Source organism: Myotis davidii, unplaced genomic scaffold, assembly GCF_000327345.1.
Source record: "Myotis davidii unplaced genomic scaffold, ASM32734v1 scaffold70, whole genome shotgun sequence".
Classification (NCBI taxonomy): Eukaryota; Metazoa; Chordata; class Mammalia; order Chiroptera; family Vespertilionidae; genus Myotis; species Myotis davidii.
The window spans coordinates 1,685,130-1,700,834 of NW_006282434.1; the positions used below are offsets into that span (position 1 = coordinate 1,685,130).

At 40.9% G+C, this 15,705-nt stretch overlaps 1 protein-coding gene across 1 annotated transcript in view; it reads right to left on the reverse strand.

The window, feature by feature from the left end:
* Positions 1–15,705, reverse strand: part of EPSTI1 (epithelial stromal interaction 1 (breast)) — a 109,123-nt gene that overhangs the window by 67,036 nt on the left and 26,382 nt on the right. The window contains exons 3-6 of the mRNA XM_015559453.1: positions 15,575–15,633; positions 13,380–13,463; positions 10,092–10,165; positions 9,333–9,416 (exon numbers count right to left, since the gene is read on the reverse strand). Coding sequence (XP_015414939.1) covers positions 9,333–9,416; positions 10,092–10,165; positions 13,380–13,463; positions 15,575–15,633 — 301 coding nt within the window. The remainder of the gene's footprint in view (positions 1–9,332; positions 9,417–10,091; positions 10,166–13,379; positions 13,464–15,574; positions 15,634–15,705) is intronic.

Below are 15,705 nucleotides of genomic sequence, written 5' to 3' on the forward strand. Positions count from 1 at the left end.
GGCCTGATGGGGAATGGGCCTAAGCCAGCAGGCGGAAATCTCCCAAGTGGTCCTTAGCGCTGCTGCGGAGGCAGCAGTGGCTCCCACCACTGCCGCTGCACTCACCAGCTGTGAGCCTGCTTCTGGCTGAGTGGTGCTCCCACTGTGGGGATGCACTGACCATCAGGGGGCAGCTCCTGTGTTGAGCGTCTTCCCCCTGGTGGTCAGTGCACATCATAGCAACTGGTCATTCCACTGTTCGGTTGATTTGCATATTAACCTTTTATTATATAGGATAAGAGCATGAGAACCATTGGTCTAATGAAAGCTAGAAATTCTTGATAGAGACCAATCTTAAACAAACAAGAGCTTTCCAAGAGAAGGGGATGATGGGAGTAGGGCTACTGTACTCTATTGTATGGGTTACACACTGTCTGAGGGGGCCAAGTGGAGAGGGTTGCAAAGGCTGAAAAAGAGGCAGCTTTACTCTCACCACATCTAGCACCACAGCATGGGGTGCTTCAGTGCAGCAGAGGTGTCTTTCTATTTTTCACAAAGGTGCCTTCTATCACCAATCTGAGTACCGGCAGACCTGACTGTTTGAATGGGGATCACTTCTAATTTGCACAAAGGCAATGCTGGGCTGGGAGTGGCCCTGAATAGAAAAAGGGCATTCCCACAGGCAGCAGTTCTCAACCTGTGGGTCGTGACCCCTTTGGCGGTCGAATGACCCTTTCACAAGGGTCGCCTAAGACCATCCTGCATATCAGATATTTACATTATGATTCATAACAGTAGCAACATTACAGTTATGAAGTAGCAACAAAAATAATTTTATGGTTGGGTCACAACATGAGGAACTGTATTTAAAGGCCAGAAGGTTGAGAACCACTGGTTTATAGAATTTTCAATGTACAAATGCACAAGAGAATATGCCAGTTCAGGGAACTCCAAGGTGCTCCTGGATAAATTTAAAGGTTTTTGTAATGAGAGGGTGAAAGATAAGGTTGAGAAAGTAAAAATGGATAATTATAAAGGGGTAATGCCAAGTAAAAAATTCTGGACTTCATTAAAGGCAGATAAGCCATTATGTTATTTTAAGCAGGAAACTAAGCAGCTCACTCTGAAAGCATCACAGAGAATGGACCACAAATATAAAAACCAGTAGAATGACTTTCACAGTAATCCAGGCCATAAATAATGAGTCCCAGATTAAGGCAGCCAGGATAGAAAAGAAAGGACAAACTCTAAAAAAAAAAATGTAGGAGATAGAAACAACATGAGGGAAAAAATGAAATAATATAAAGTATGACTATCTATATATATAAAAGCCTAAGCGACCATACTATGACTATCTATATATATAAAAGCCTAAACGACCATCCAGCCCGGGGGTGGGCAAACTTTTTGACTTGAAGGCCACAATGGGTTCTTAAACCGGACCGGAGGGCCGGAACAAAAGCGCCATTCGACCATCCAACCGGTAACCATGACGTGCAATGACCACCAGAGGGCAGACACTCCAACCGGTAGCTATAATGCACACTGACCACCAGGGGGCAGATGCTCAACACAGGAGCTGCCGAGCTGCGGTGATTTGGCAGCTGCGGTTCTCGGGTGACGCACCCAGAACCAGAGAAGAGGGAGCCCAATTCCAGGGTGTGTCACTCAAGAACTGCCCTCTTGAAATCTGGGACCCCTCTGGGGGTATCAGAGAGCTAGTTTCGGCCTGATCCCCACAGGCCAGGCCGAGAGACCCCAGGCCTCTAGTATTAATATAAGATGAATAAAGAAAAGGGAATAGTACCAGATGAATATCATTTAAGAGCATCAGAGTGAATATATGAAGTCAGTTTTAAAGCTATTGGATTTGAGATATACTTATGGAACAACTAGAGAGAAATATCAAGCATCCAGTAAAATATCTGGTCCTGGGATTCAAGAATATGGTTTGGCCTGAAGATATGGAGTTCAGAAATCATCAGCACAAGCAATAACTAAATCCTTATATGTGGAAATGTAGGGATTTCCACTTAAGGATAGGGTGGCATAGGCACAGGTACATTAGAGAAGATCAAGAGATGGACCTGGTGGAACAACAATAGTAGAAAAACAAGTGAAAGAAAAGGATCCAGAAGCATTTTAGAGGGGTGGAGTTTAAAGTACAGAGTATTTTATAGTTACAATATTACAAAGAGTTTAAATAACTTAGGAAATTAAAGAGTTTCCATTGGGTTTTTCAATTAAAAGCACCATTGGTGATCTTGACTAGATCAATACCAATGAAGTACTAGAGACAGAAGGTAAATTCAGCCCACCAAGCAATAAGTAAAGGTGAAGACTCAAAGAAGCTGAGTCCTGAGCCAGCTAAGCTCAGCATCACCTGGGGACACTAACAGGTGACTGTTAGGGTCAGTCCACAGACTGGCAGGTGGAAACCACATGTGGTAGAGAAGCTTTCAGAAGTTGAGCCTTGGTGATTGGGATAGAGGAGTTGAAATCAAACCAGAATAGAAAGAGACACTTTGTTTTAAAGATGAGAGACTTGAATTATTCTGAGATCCCAAAAATAAATAAAAAGAAAAAACAAGAACATGACAGGGGAAAGGGGGGCTTAACTGATTGAGCAGCAAGGTTCCTGAGAAGATGGAAGGGCAGATGAGATGGTAAGCATGGGGAGGCAGAATTTATTATAGCAGCAAGGAAAATCACTTTCTTATTCCTCCTGAGATGAGGCAGGGGTAGAAATAACAAAGAAAGAGTAAGAAAATGGAAAAATAAAGGTACTTATGACTGGATGGCCTTTACTTCCTAGAAGGTAAGTGATGAGATGAACATGAAAAAAGAGGATTTTTAAAAAGGGAGAAAAACCTTGGTAATTAGAAATGAGCCTAAACTGCAAAGGAAAAATGTCAGGCATTAGGCATTGTTAAAGACCTAGCTGAGAAGGAAGCCTAGAAGTCTGGTGTGGGGGGAAAAAAAATCCATGAGTATTTTGTTTATTTGTTTCTTTTCTCCAGCAACCTTATTCACACGAGCTTGGTGGAAATGAAAAACTTGAGCCAATTAATTCACATGAGGTTCAACACAAGAGGTTGATATACTAAAGTCAACTGCTATAGTGTTAAACCACTTCTTTATTTTTAATTTAAAATTTTTATTGTTGAAAGTATTACATATGTCTCCTTTTTCCCCCATTGACCTCTCCCCAGCTGCCCCCACTCCATCACGTGCCCTTGCCCCCTACTATCTGTGTCCATTGGTTATGCTTATATGCATGCAGTACAAGTCCTTTGGTTGATTTCTTACCCTTCCCCACACCCTCCCCTGCGTTTCCTCTGAGGTTTGATGGTCTGTTCGATGCTCCTCTGTCTCTGGATCCATTTTTGTTCATCAGTTTATGTTGTTCACTATATTCCACAAATGAGTGAGATCATGTGATATTTATTGTTCTCCAACTGGCTTATTTTACTTAGCATAATGCTCCCCAGGTCCATTCATGCTGTTGCAAATGGTAAGAGTTTTTCTTAAAAACAAACAAATTGCACCTCATAGATACAGACAACAGTATAGTAATTACCAGAGGAAGGGAGAAGCGGGGGGGAATTGAAGAGGTTATGGGGGTATAAATGGTGATAGAGGGAGACTTGAACTGGGGATGGTGAACACATGATACAATCCAGAGATGGTAGAAGTGCCTTCCTTTTTACAGCAGCGTAGTATTCCATTGTGTAGATGGACCACAGTTTTCTAATGCACTCATCTACTGATGGGCTCTTAGGCTGTTTCTAAATCTTAGCTATTGTAAATTGTGCTGCTATGAACATAGGGGTGCATATATCCTTTCTGATTGATGTTTCTAGTCTTTTGGGATATATTTCTAGTAGTGGGATCTTCACAGGCATAATTAATTAGGTTAGAGCACCCTCATTGAGTGTTTACTAGGTGCTAATCATTGTATCCTTTAAGTCAACTGGTCCCATTGTTATATTATTATTATTATACCCATTATTATTATTATACCCATTGTACAGATAAGGAAAGTGATGCACAAAGAAGCTAACAGCTTGCCCTCTTCGTACTACATCTGCATTTTAAAGATATTAACATCCCAACTCTATGAGGTTAATTAATGGGGTCCTACAGCATTTCAACAACCAGAGGCTTAATGTCCACACCAATGCACCACAAAGGAATACATGATGTAGGAACCATATTTCTGGGGAATGCTGGTTTTCCTAGTTTATAAAAACAATGTTAAAATAATTTTCTAAATGTGAATTTCACCCCTAAAATGGTTCTTAAACCCTTAGCCCTTGTGACTACTAGTTTCCTAGACATAAATAGCAAATGTGGTTCCTTAAAAATATGTCTATGCATTCATCTCTGCATCTGATATGTACACCTTATTTTTTACTGGTGAGTTCCCACTTCACTTTATAGCATTAAAAATAATAACAGTTCCTACTGTCTGCATAAAACACTGTGACCTCCTGTGTTCCAAATATGACTTCATGGTTTATTGGAAAGAACAAGAAAAGGCTTTGGATGCCACTAAGATCTCTCCCTGTTTTCTTGCCCTTTTTGAGGTTATGATACCCCAAGAGGTTTGGAGAATTGAGGGAAAGTATTTTTAAACCATATAGCACTTTATAATATTATTTCAAGCACAAGTAGCTTGAAGGCAGAATAAGATGAACCCAGGAGGTCGGGAGTGTCTTTTACATAGAATTGAAAGATTTTCACTTTTAAGTTTGTGGGCAATATAAAAGTTGAGAAAAATGAGGGGTTATCATGAGGGGAAAGCATGGTGGAGGTTTACTCCCACAGCACTAAATTCCAGTGAAACGCTGCTGCCAGGATTTATGAAAACTCGTCTACCTGTGCTGTAAAATCCAGTGGCAAAGAAAGCAGTTGCATCTGGTATGCTGCCGTTTTATTATTTTTAATAACTTTCTTCCATTCTGATGCTCTAAATATTTTAGAGACATTTTCTCTGCTTTACAGATTTCCAGGAAGAGACGTTAATACATCATTATAAAACCACACGAGTTGTATTAACTTCCTATTGCTGCTGGAACAATTCACCACAAACAGTGCCTTAAAGTAACAGACATTATTAATATCATACAGTTCTAGAGGTCAGAAGTCCAAAATGGGTCTCACTGGGCTAAAATCAAGGTGCCTGCAGTCTGCCTTCCTTCTGGAGGAGAATCTGTTTCCTTGCTTTTTCCACCTCCTTAGAGAGACTCTCCCTCCCTCTTCAGAGCCAGCAATGGCAGGCTAAACCTTTCTCCTGCTCCCATCCTTCCATGCTCTCAATCATCTGTTTCCCTCTTCCAATTTAAGGACCCTCGTGGTTACATTGGACCTACCTAGATAATGCAGGATACTCTCCCTATGTGAAGGTAAGTCAATTATCAAAATTAATTCCACCTGCAAATTTAATCCCCTTTTGCTATGTAACATGACACAGTCCTAGGTTCCAGGGATCAGAATGTGGAGGGACAGGAAGAGGGCAATATCCTGCCTACCACATGGGTTAAATCTATTGTTAAATAAATAAGTATTAGACACATAATGTGGCAGATACTTCACAAAATCCTTGCCCTCCTTAGCCCTCTGAGGCTTGGCTTTGAAATGTGGGTGGTAGGGGAGGGTAGAGAGAACTTGTTTCATTTAGGACTAAGCTGATAAACTTAACAACTGGCTCTAGCAGGGATGAGGAAGGCAAGTGGATTGTGGGCATTATGAAAGTCTGAGAAAAGTTATTTACTGCTTTCCATGGTGAAAATACTCCCACATGGTTAGTTTCAAGCTCCCAACATAAAGCCAACTAGTTCAAAAAAATTCTGAGAATGTAACCATTCACTCTCTTGAACCTGAACAAAGAGGCTCCAGCACACCTGGGAAGACTACATAGCACCAGCATACTCTAGTATAGGGAACATGCGTTTGAAGCATACTAGCATCTCTGCAAGTCCTCCCTTCACCCTTAGAATTAACTTCTCCTGGGCCCCACCTACCTGGGCCCACTTGCTAAAGATCTGGCTGCCAATCACACTCCTGGGCTTATTAAGGACCAAAGGCTACCCACATGTGTTGGCAGAGACTGCAGTTTACTCTCTCCTCATTTGTTCACAGATGCTGACCAATTAGAAAGAGACCCAGGAGGAATGGAAGAGGGTGAAGACCTGAGGCCAAGCTAGAGGCTTTCAGGTGGCCATGGGCTTCTTGGATTCTACTTGGCTCAGAGTTCCTGGACAGCAGCCATTTGCCAGGGGAGGAGGACAATATTTTGCAGGCTGGTGTTCAGGAGTGTGTTTTTTGTGCATTTTTAAAAACAAATGCTCCGTAAGTATAGCCATTATAACTTCCCTTGGCCATTTTCACACGGCAATGTGAAGTATGCCATTTCTAGATGGCTAATGTCCATTTTTCTTTCATCTGAGGCAAGCTGCTGAATATGCTCACATTTAGTATGAAAGCCACAGATTTATATACAACAAGAAACACTAGGCCAATTAGCCAGGAAATCAAGTCTGTGCAAGGAAGGACCCGGGTGTGCTGCTCATTCTCTTGTAAGGTAGTTTATATTAATGCTCCCCAAATGTTTATGTGCGTGAGGATCAGCTGGAGAGCCTGTGAAAGTGCAGGTCCTGAGTCAGAGGGTCTGGGGTGGGGCTCAAGATTCTGCATTTCTCACTAGTGATGCCAGTGCTGCTAGTTGGGACCACATTTTGAATGGAAAGGACATACATATCAACTCTTGTCTTCCCTTCTCACACTTTCAGGCAAATTTATACTAATAATTATTACAGTTATCCTACATAATAAAGAGGTAATATGCAAATTAACCCTCATGCCCTCACATCTCAAGATGGTTACCCCCACATTGTCAAAATATGGCCGCCCCCATGTCATCACAAGATGGCCAGCACAAGATGGCCACCCCACGTCATCACAAGATGTCCACCCCCATGTTGTCAAAACATGGCCACCCCCACATTGTCACAAGATGTCCACCCCCATGTTGTCACAAGATGGCCAGCAGGGGAGGGCAGTTGGGAGTGATCAGGCTGCAGGGGAGAGCAGTTGAGGGTGATCAGGCCAGCAGGGAAGCAATTAGGCGTCAATCAGGCCGGCAGGGGAGTGGTTAGGGGGTGATCAGGCTGGCAGACAGGTGAGTAGTTAGGAGCCAGTAGTCCCGGATTGTGAGAGGGATGTCCCCCGAGGGGACCCAGATTGGAGAGGGTGCAGGCTGGGCTGAGGGACAACCTCCAGTGCACAAATTTCATGTACCAGGCCTCTAGTCATATTATAAAAGCCAACCCAATTAAAAATTTTATAGTTAGTGATTACTGGACAGCTAGTGTTATGGTATAACTTGGAAGTAGGAAAATGCTGCTTTTACTCAATTTTAAAGGAAACCATTTCAGCCACTAACATTTCTAAATTGTATACATTACTTGAGCCGTGAAGAAATGGGCTATAAATGACCCACAAGCCAGTCGGTTCTGGATATTAAATGACAACTAATAAATGACTTTTAGGTTAAAAGGTTGCAACACAATAATTCTTCGGGATCTGCACACCTCTTCATTCAGTTCCTGGTAATGATTTAATGATTTTTTAGTTCTGCCTGCAATGCACATAGACTTGTTCTATGTGAGGGGACACTCCTCTACAAGCACAAGACCAATGTGTGAATCTTCCTTTGAAGGAGGAAATTGGGGAGGGGAGTTGGATAAAAAAAAAAAGGAGTAGGAAATAGAGAAGTAGAAAGAGAGAAAGATGGGTTAAAAATGTTATTGTAATAAAGATGTTTTCAGTGAAGGTATAATGGCTGATCCGTTGGAAATAGATTACTGAATCAAACTTTGTAAACCAAGTTCCTATATGTTTTTTTCTTATACCTCCAGCATTTCACTACAGTTCCACATGCATAAGTCCAGTCTTATCTCCTCCCCTGCACCAACACCTCTACAGATATAGCATTGAAATCTACAGATGCTACTGGGCCTTGGGAGAAGAGGAGGTGGGGCTTATAGACTCATTTTACAGGAATAGTTGAGGGAGGGGTACAGCATGCTCAAGGTCACACAGCACAACAGGACACTTCCAAAAAAAACTCAGTCTGCTCCCCAGCAGGTAGAAGGTCCTCAGGGGAAGAAAAGGCTCATATTCTCTCACACATTCTCTAAGTCATCAGCTTTTGACTTCATGAACTCTAACTGGTAAAAATATTTATTGTTTGGTAACCAGGTTTAGATCTTGACCAACACTCAATCTTTAAAAGAAAAAGAGAAAAGAAGGAGGGGGAGAGAGACACAGACAGCGGGAATAGCACCTGTGCTTCCATGACTTACACCTGCAGCAGGTGTCATACTTGGTAGTCAGTATCATGAGTCAAACCCTTTCCCCTAAACCTTCAGCACTTAAAACCTACTACAGCTTAGGGCTTTGTGAGGAATGACAGTAGGAGACAGGAGTAAGGGGGAATAACACTACATTCTTCCTTCTCTAGCAAATGAACAAGTTTAGGAGGTTTATTTCCCCAAACCCAGAATAAGTATCAACACTAAAAACACTTTGAGGTTTGGATCATATCCCTAATACTGAAATGCAAATGTACATTTTCTCTTCTATCAGTAAGAGAGTATGTTCACCTCGTTTGCATTCATCCTGGAAAAGTCAGTATCTATATATATAAAAGCATAAGCAACCATTACAACCGGACAACTGGATGACTGGACAGTAGCTATGATGTGCACTGACCACCAGGGGGCATTTGCTCAATGCAGGAGCTATCCCCTGATGGTCAGCGCACTCCCACAGCCAACCTCCCACAGCCAGCCAACCTCCCGTGACCCCTTCCCACACCCCCTGCTCCCGGCTGGTTCCTATCGGCCCTGATCAATGGCCTGGCCGAGGGACCCCACCTGTGCACAAATTCATGCACCAGGCCTCTAGTTTGGATATAAATATGGTGGTCCACTGCTAATTGCCATTATTACTAACTGCTTTGCTTATAGCCAAATATACAGTGACTACTTTGATCACTTGCCTGAGAGTCAAGATAGTGTTGTGACTAAGAACTCTAGCTCTGAGGCCCATCAGCCTGGATTTGAATCGTACTTCTATTTACCAGCTGTGAGCCCTCGGCAAATTATCTACCCTCTCTGTGTCAGTTTCCTCATTTGTGAACTTGGCTAATAAGAATAATGTGTACTTCGTAGGATTACCGTATTGTGAGGATTAAATGAGTTTGTACATGACCATGTCTAGAAGAGAACCTGGCACATAAAATACCCTCAGTCAACATTAACTAATCATCTTCTCCGCTATCTTACCTTCTCTCTCTGAATTGCCTTCATTTTTTGGATTTCAGCTTCTTCAGCTTCCTTCTTGATTCTTATAGATTCTTCTCTTTTTAGCTAAAATGTATTGAGATTACAGAGGACAAAAAACAGTTACTATTTTTCAGTCTGAATCTCTAGAACACAAAATTATGATGAAAGGCAAATTACAGTATTGTTTGTGCTCTACCTCACCATGATTATAGGTTGGTATTTCAAGTACTTAGAGCACAGAGATTGGCCAGGCTACTTCTCCTGCCTATGAAATTTCTCTTTGTATTTCTTCCTTGGTCTCCATCTGTCTTCTCCCACCCCACCCCCCTCACCCCACCCCCCAATCTGGGTTGGGGAGGAAAAAGCATGGGCAGATAATTTTCCCTGATTATAAAACTCATGACGTGCCTTGTAAAAAAATCACTAAGTGCCTTAAATATTTTCTTTTTTTAATACTTTCATGACTGCTATCCAGTAAACAAATCCATGTTGTTGAAAGCAAAATATTCAAAGCATAGTAGAGTTAAACTAGGAAAAAATCCCTGAACCAGGGGTGCTGTTGGCTAATGTATGGCTTGGATGGAAATTCTAGATGTATCTCTCTTCAGCTCCTGATTTCTTTGCCTTTGAGAGTTCCCTTTTGCAATTGCTTGAAAGGTTTTATGTTTCTGGTAAGTTACTGTGTTATTTCATAGTTACTAGAAAGTGCTGGTGCTCAAATTCCTTGCCAAAATTAAACTAAAAGAGATGGATTCTGACCTTTTGCTGGTATTTAGATTGCATCAGTTGGAGTTGTTGTTTCTGCCTCACTTCAGCCTCTGATTGGCTTCCACCTAAGGAAAAAAAAGTCACAAAGTTGAAACTTGAATGTTAACCTGAAATGTCAGCCATCAAAAACTAATTAATACATGATATGACTACACAATGAGTTTCTTTAACATTTTTATACCTCTAGAAATAAGGACATAACCAGTTTTCTTAATAAGACATTAAATAATGGCCATCACTTAAAAGATAGACAGAGCTAGACAGATAGACCATATTCCTAAAAGAACAGGACAATCCTACTTGAGTTTTCCAGTTGTGCCAATATTCAAGTTTTCCTTTAGATGGAAATCATGCCACAAGTTCCATACTAAATAATAAGAAATACTGCTTGTTTTGGAAATTCTAGAACATTCCTCCTGCTTAAGTATGACCATTTCTTAACCATGATAAGGATTATTATCAACGATGCTTCACTTGCTTTTCTTCTTCTGACCCGATTGTCCTGATTCAAGTGGCAAAGCTCAGGAAACCCTCAGGGCTCTTGCCACTAAACAAATATGGGGTCTTATAACCCAGTTTTTAAAAGTACAGTAGAAATATTATTATTCGTAATTGATTGTCAATCTATACTATTTATTGTTCTTTCTGTAGGTATTCATGAAAAATATATGAATGTTAGATTATTTGCCTGCTCCCTCTTTAAACCTAAAATAATTAGGAGCCAGAATGCAGCTTGATAATCATCTACTAGTAAGAATTGCTATTTAGGGATTTCTTAGTGTTTATGCAAGCATGATATGTGTATTATAAAAATCCCTTCGAGATAATTCTCTGTTGTTTTGGTCACTAAATGTGTCAGTTCTCTGATTCCCTCTCACAGAAGATGCATTAAAACAAATTGCATCACCATAGTTTTTATAATTGAACTGATAAAGACACCATAGGGACTTCTCATCCGAGTCCCAAAAGATATGTAAAGCCTGTTTGGTTTGGGCCCTTTCGTCTTTGTTGTGGGGGATGGAGGAAAGGGAAAGAAAAAGTGAGGGCTATTAAAGCTTTTATATAATGTTTCAGCCATTTTTAGAATCTCCTCAAACTATTCCAATATTTTAAAGAGTAGGGGAATAGGGGAAGAGCTGAGAATAAAAATAAATGAAGATAGTTAGATGTATACAAAGCATTTACAGGTTTTGTTCAAAAATCATCATAAAGTTTAATACACTCTGGAACTTTTTTTTCCTACCCCTTAGCCTCTTTCCACACAGATATCTGTGGCCATTTCTAGATATGTCAAAAATGAGATTCTGTCCTTTTTTAGCTAAGGTCTGAAGACAATAGTAGCCAACCATTCCAAAATCCAAAACAAGGTACTTGGATCCCTAAGCAGGATCTTCAAGGAGGTAACTGAACAAGTTTAGAAAACTTGTAGTAACAACTACCTTCAGCCTATAAAAAGGGTTGAATAGGTCAAAGGGAAGTAGAAATCAGAGGATGTCTTTGTGGATTCATCTTCTCTGTGTCTTTGGGGAAGGAGGATTCTTCACGTAAAGATGAACAAGAGATGTTGAATGAAAAATCATTTGATGATCTGAATGCATTTCCCCAAGAGTCTGAGGGACCTAGTGGACCAATGCCTAGAAAAGTCAGAGCCCAAAGGCTGTTGTCAGTTGTCTACTCAATGGGTCATCAACAAGAGGTGGCTGCATGGCAAATGGCCTGTTTTCCAAGAGTTTGTGTTTCCTGTATTCCCAATCTGAGTTGTCATGAAGGAGAATGTTCATCTAAAGCTGTCCTAAAGGGACTTGCCCATGTGAGCCACCTGGAGAAACAAATGCAGCCCTACAGAGAGAGTCTACCTACCAAGAGCCAATGGTGAAGCCGCGGTGACAGAAGGAACGTTTATCATCTCTACCAGGGAAATCTAGGTCAAAGATGAACGAAGGCAAGGAGGGTATCTGAAGAACTCCAAGGACCCCGGGGGGAGTGGGGGAAATGCACAGTAAGTATATACCAAGACTAAGAAACCAGGATCAGTGCACCATAGACCCCTATCACCCTTCCCTCCCCTTCTCCCTTTGACTCTGGAGGGGTCAGAATATGGAAACAGGGCAGTCTGGAGAGAAAGATTCCGTTATGCCCCAATTCCTTTGCTATCTTTCTACCCCAAATATACCTGGGCTGAGCGTGGAGGAAGTTCTAATCTTTATTAGTAACAATTTTGCCCAGTAGCTATGACTGAAGATTAATTACTGAAATGACACTGTTTTATGCCTAGAATTAGCTCAACAACTTTATTAGTTGAGAAAGATCAAAAAGAGCTAATCTAATCCAAATATTAAAGGGACAAACTAGTCCCACAGAGCTGGTTTGAGGGAATCACTTAGAAGGGACAAAGCTGTTTCCTGGTTGTACCTCTCACATCTGGCTTATTCAGTGTACAGGTTACACTTAAGATTAACCCTTTTCATGAAACACAGTGGGGGTATGGTTACTATTACTTTCATCCATTAATGATTTCCAAATTAGCTTATTTTTACCTATATCCTGGAAAAAAATTTTTCTGAAACTATTGTGACAACACGTGGCCTTTGTTACTTGACACATTTGTATTAACAAGATCTGTGGAAACTGTACCCAGCCCTCTAAGTTGTTAGCTGCTGCTAGAAAAGAAAAGGGAAGAATGGACTGAATGATTCCCATTAGGTGGCCTTCCCATTGGAAGATTCAAACACTGGCAAAGGCAGCCAAGACAATTCATCACACTGGCAGCATGTGTCAGAGACCCAAAGGTCTCTATCTGTAGAATACAAACAGAAGGGATGCTTCCCTTTATACCGACCCCTGGGCCCCCAGCTCACTCCTGTCTTAGTTTTGGAATTGACTCTCCATTCATTTTTCCCCAGTAGCATCAAGAGCCACAATTCATACGCTTGTGATAGTTTTTACTCCCATCCTGACTAGTGCTGTGATGGGGCATACGCAGCGCCCCAGGTAAGATTTCTTCATAGTTGATCATCTAAGAGGCTCTAAATTGTTTGGCAATTAAGTCATCACTTTATTCCCACATAACTGTGTGGCATCATATGTTTGCTACTTGCAGAAAATTAGAAACAACAATATATCTGCATATTTGTTTCAATTTTAAATGCAGTCCATTCCAAGAAGCACAGTGACCCAACCACAAGTAAGATACAGTGAAAGACAGACCTAGGCAAGGTGCTAACAGGATTGATACATGCCCTGTCCTCCTCTATCCAGATGACCGCTTTGCTTGCTTACCTAGCCTCCTTGGTACCAGGTTAACTGGCTTCGCTCTATGTTGCTCCTTCCACTTCTCCAGGTTCTCCAGCTCTTTCTCAGCAACTAAGCCAAGTGAGAAATATAAAGTCATCAATCATTAGAATGTTAAAAGGAAACTGGTCCCTTTAAGGCATTAAAAACAACCATTAGAGGGCAATTAAATACATGCAGGCATGGGCGGATGAGATACCCAGGAAAGGAAGACACAATTCAGTCCTAACCCCTTGAAGTCACCCTGGGCCCACCCCTGTGGCAATGTCTCTGCATAGGAGGTTCAATATGGAAAAGAACCTGAACTCCTACGAAAATAAAAGATTTTTCTTCCCATTCTAGAGAATGTGTGCAAAACTAGAATAGTCATGTCAATAAGAGCTTTTTGCACATAGGTAAATACATATTCCCAAGTAATTCTGATGCCCACATTCTTTATTTTAAGTGTTCCCAAATCTTACTGCAACTATACAATGTGAGAGCTCTGCACTGCCGGTGGGCAACCCTGCTCTGGTTTCTGGCACTTGGGAGAGCAGTGTTCATTCCCCAAAATACACTCAGTGACAGCAGGGGGCGCCAGAGATACTAGTTCAGTACTTCCAATGCAGGCGGGAATCTCCACTTAGACCTGATGGTTCCAAATGTCCATTTATAACATTTTTTAACTATTAGAGAAAAAACTTTCTGAAACTCCTCAAAAATCCAGAGCACACTGAGACTTAAGTATTTAAATCAAACGCTTGTGAGATGCCAAAACATTTGGAATTCTGTTGGTCAACTGTTGGCAGTGCCCACTCACTACATAGCAGCATTTGTCATATTCTGCACTGAATATTAAAAGGAAACCTCCAGTTTTACCACCAGTTTGCTTTCCTGTTGTGCTCTTATGTCCATCATTAATCATAAAATTAAATTTCCTACAAAGATCTAATAAAGGAGACAGTCCCACAATTGACTTGAACAAGTTTCGTAACTTCTTTGTGAACTAAATGTTAGTTCTTCTTCCAACTCGAGTGTATAATGCTATAATTTTAAATGACAGCATTTATTTTGCTGTACAATTCAATTAAATATCTTAATATCCACAAAAATGAGTAGAGTGTGGTCCCTTCCTCAAAGATGTGGTAATCTAAAAAAAAAAAAAATTAAAGTACAGCAGGTCCTCCAGTATGTTGTTTTATTATAATGTTGATGAGATGCCATAGGAACTTAGCTTTTGTTTATATCAAGTAGTCTATGGTAAAATTGGTTTTATTATACATTGTTTCACTTGAAGTTGCAGAACCTATAAACAATGTGAATTGAATATACTTACTTTACACAAATGAAAATAACAGAGTAGACTGTGATAGTTACAAAAGTATGGGAGCACAGAAGCTTAAAAATAATTCCATTATGAAGGGATAAAACATATCAAGAAAGAGACAAGTTATTTCAAGTACATAATTATTTTAAGTATATAACTTGTCTATCTCGAAAGTAGTCATCTGTAATAATAAAAGCATAATATGCACATTGACCGAACGACCGAACAGCAGAAAGATCGTCTGAACAACCTTCTGGATGACCATGCTATGACATGCACTGGCGCCAGGCCAGCCAAGGTGGGTGCAATGCAATTGGTCAGGGGGCCTGCCATTGCCCCATGATAGCCCCACAGAGGGAGGCCCAGGCCACCAGCTGGGGGGTGATTGGTGGGGGTGATCAATCGGGAGGCTCCACAGAACTAGGGAACTTGTGTGGTGGCAGACGCAAGCAGTGCCAGGCCAAGGTAGGTGCAGGCAGGGGGCAGGGGCCAAGAGGCAGCCAGGGCTGCAAAGGCTTACCCTTGCTCGAATTTCATGCATTGGGCCTCTAGTAGTCCTATAAAAATATCTGCAGTCAGCCCAACTTTACAGGAATGAGCAAAAGGTCTGTTGGCAAACTGTTTATGCTCAATAGAAATCTAAGATTTATAATCATGCAATGAGTTCTGCTTTTAACCTAGAGAAACAAGTTTAGAAGCATTAACAGTATATAATTTTAAAAGGTAGAATTAAAACTGCTAAAGTTAAAGAAAAAAAATTGATGAGATCTAGTGAGTATATTCAAATCAGAAAATAAAAATACTTTAGACCAAAACAAATCAATTATACTCTACAAGAACATGAGAAGCTTTCTGAATGTTAAATAAATATACATACTCCTTTGTAACTGCTTTCTTCGGTTTTCATTTGGTGCTATCAAGGTGTAGGCACCTATGCTAGAATGAAGAGGGAAAAATTGTTTATTATCATGAGAAACTACTAATGCCTATAAACCACCAAACATTCTT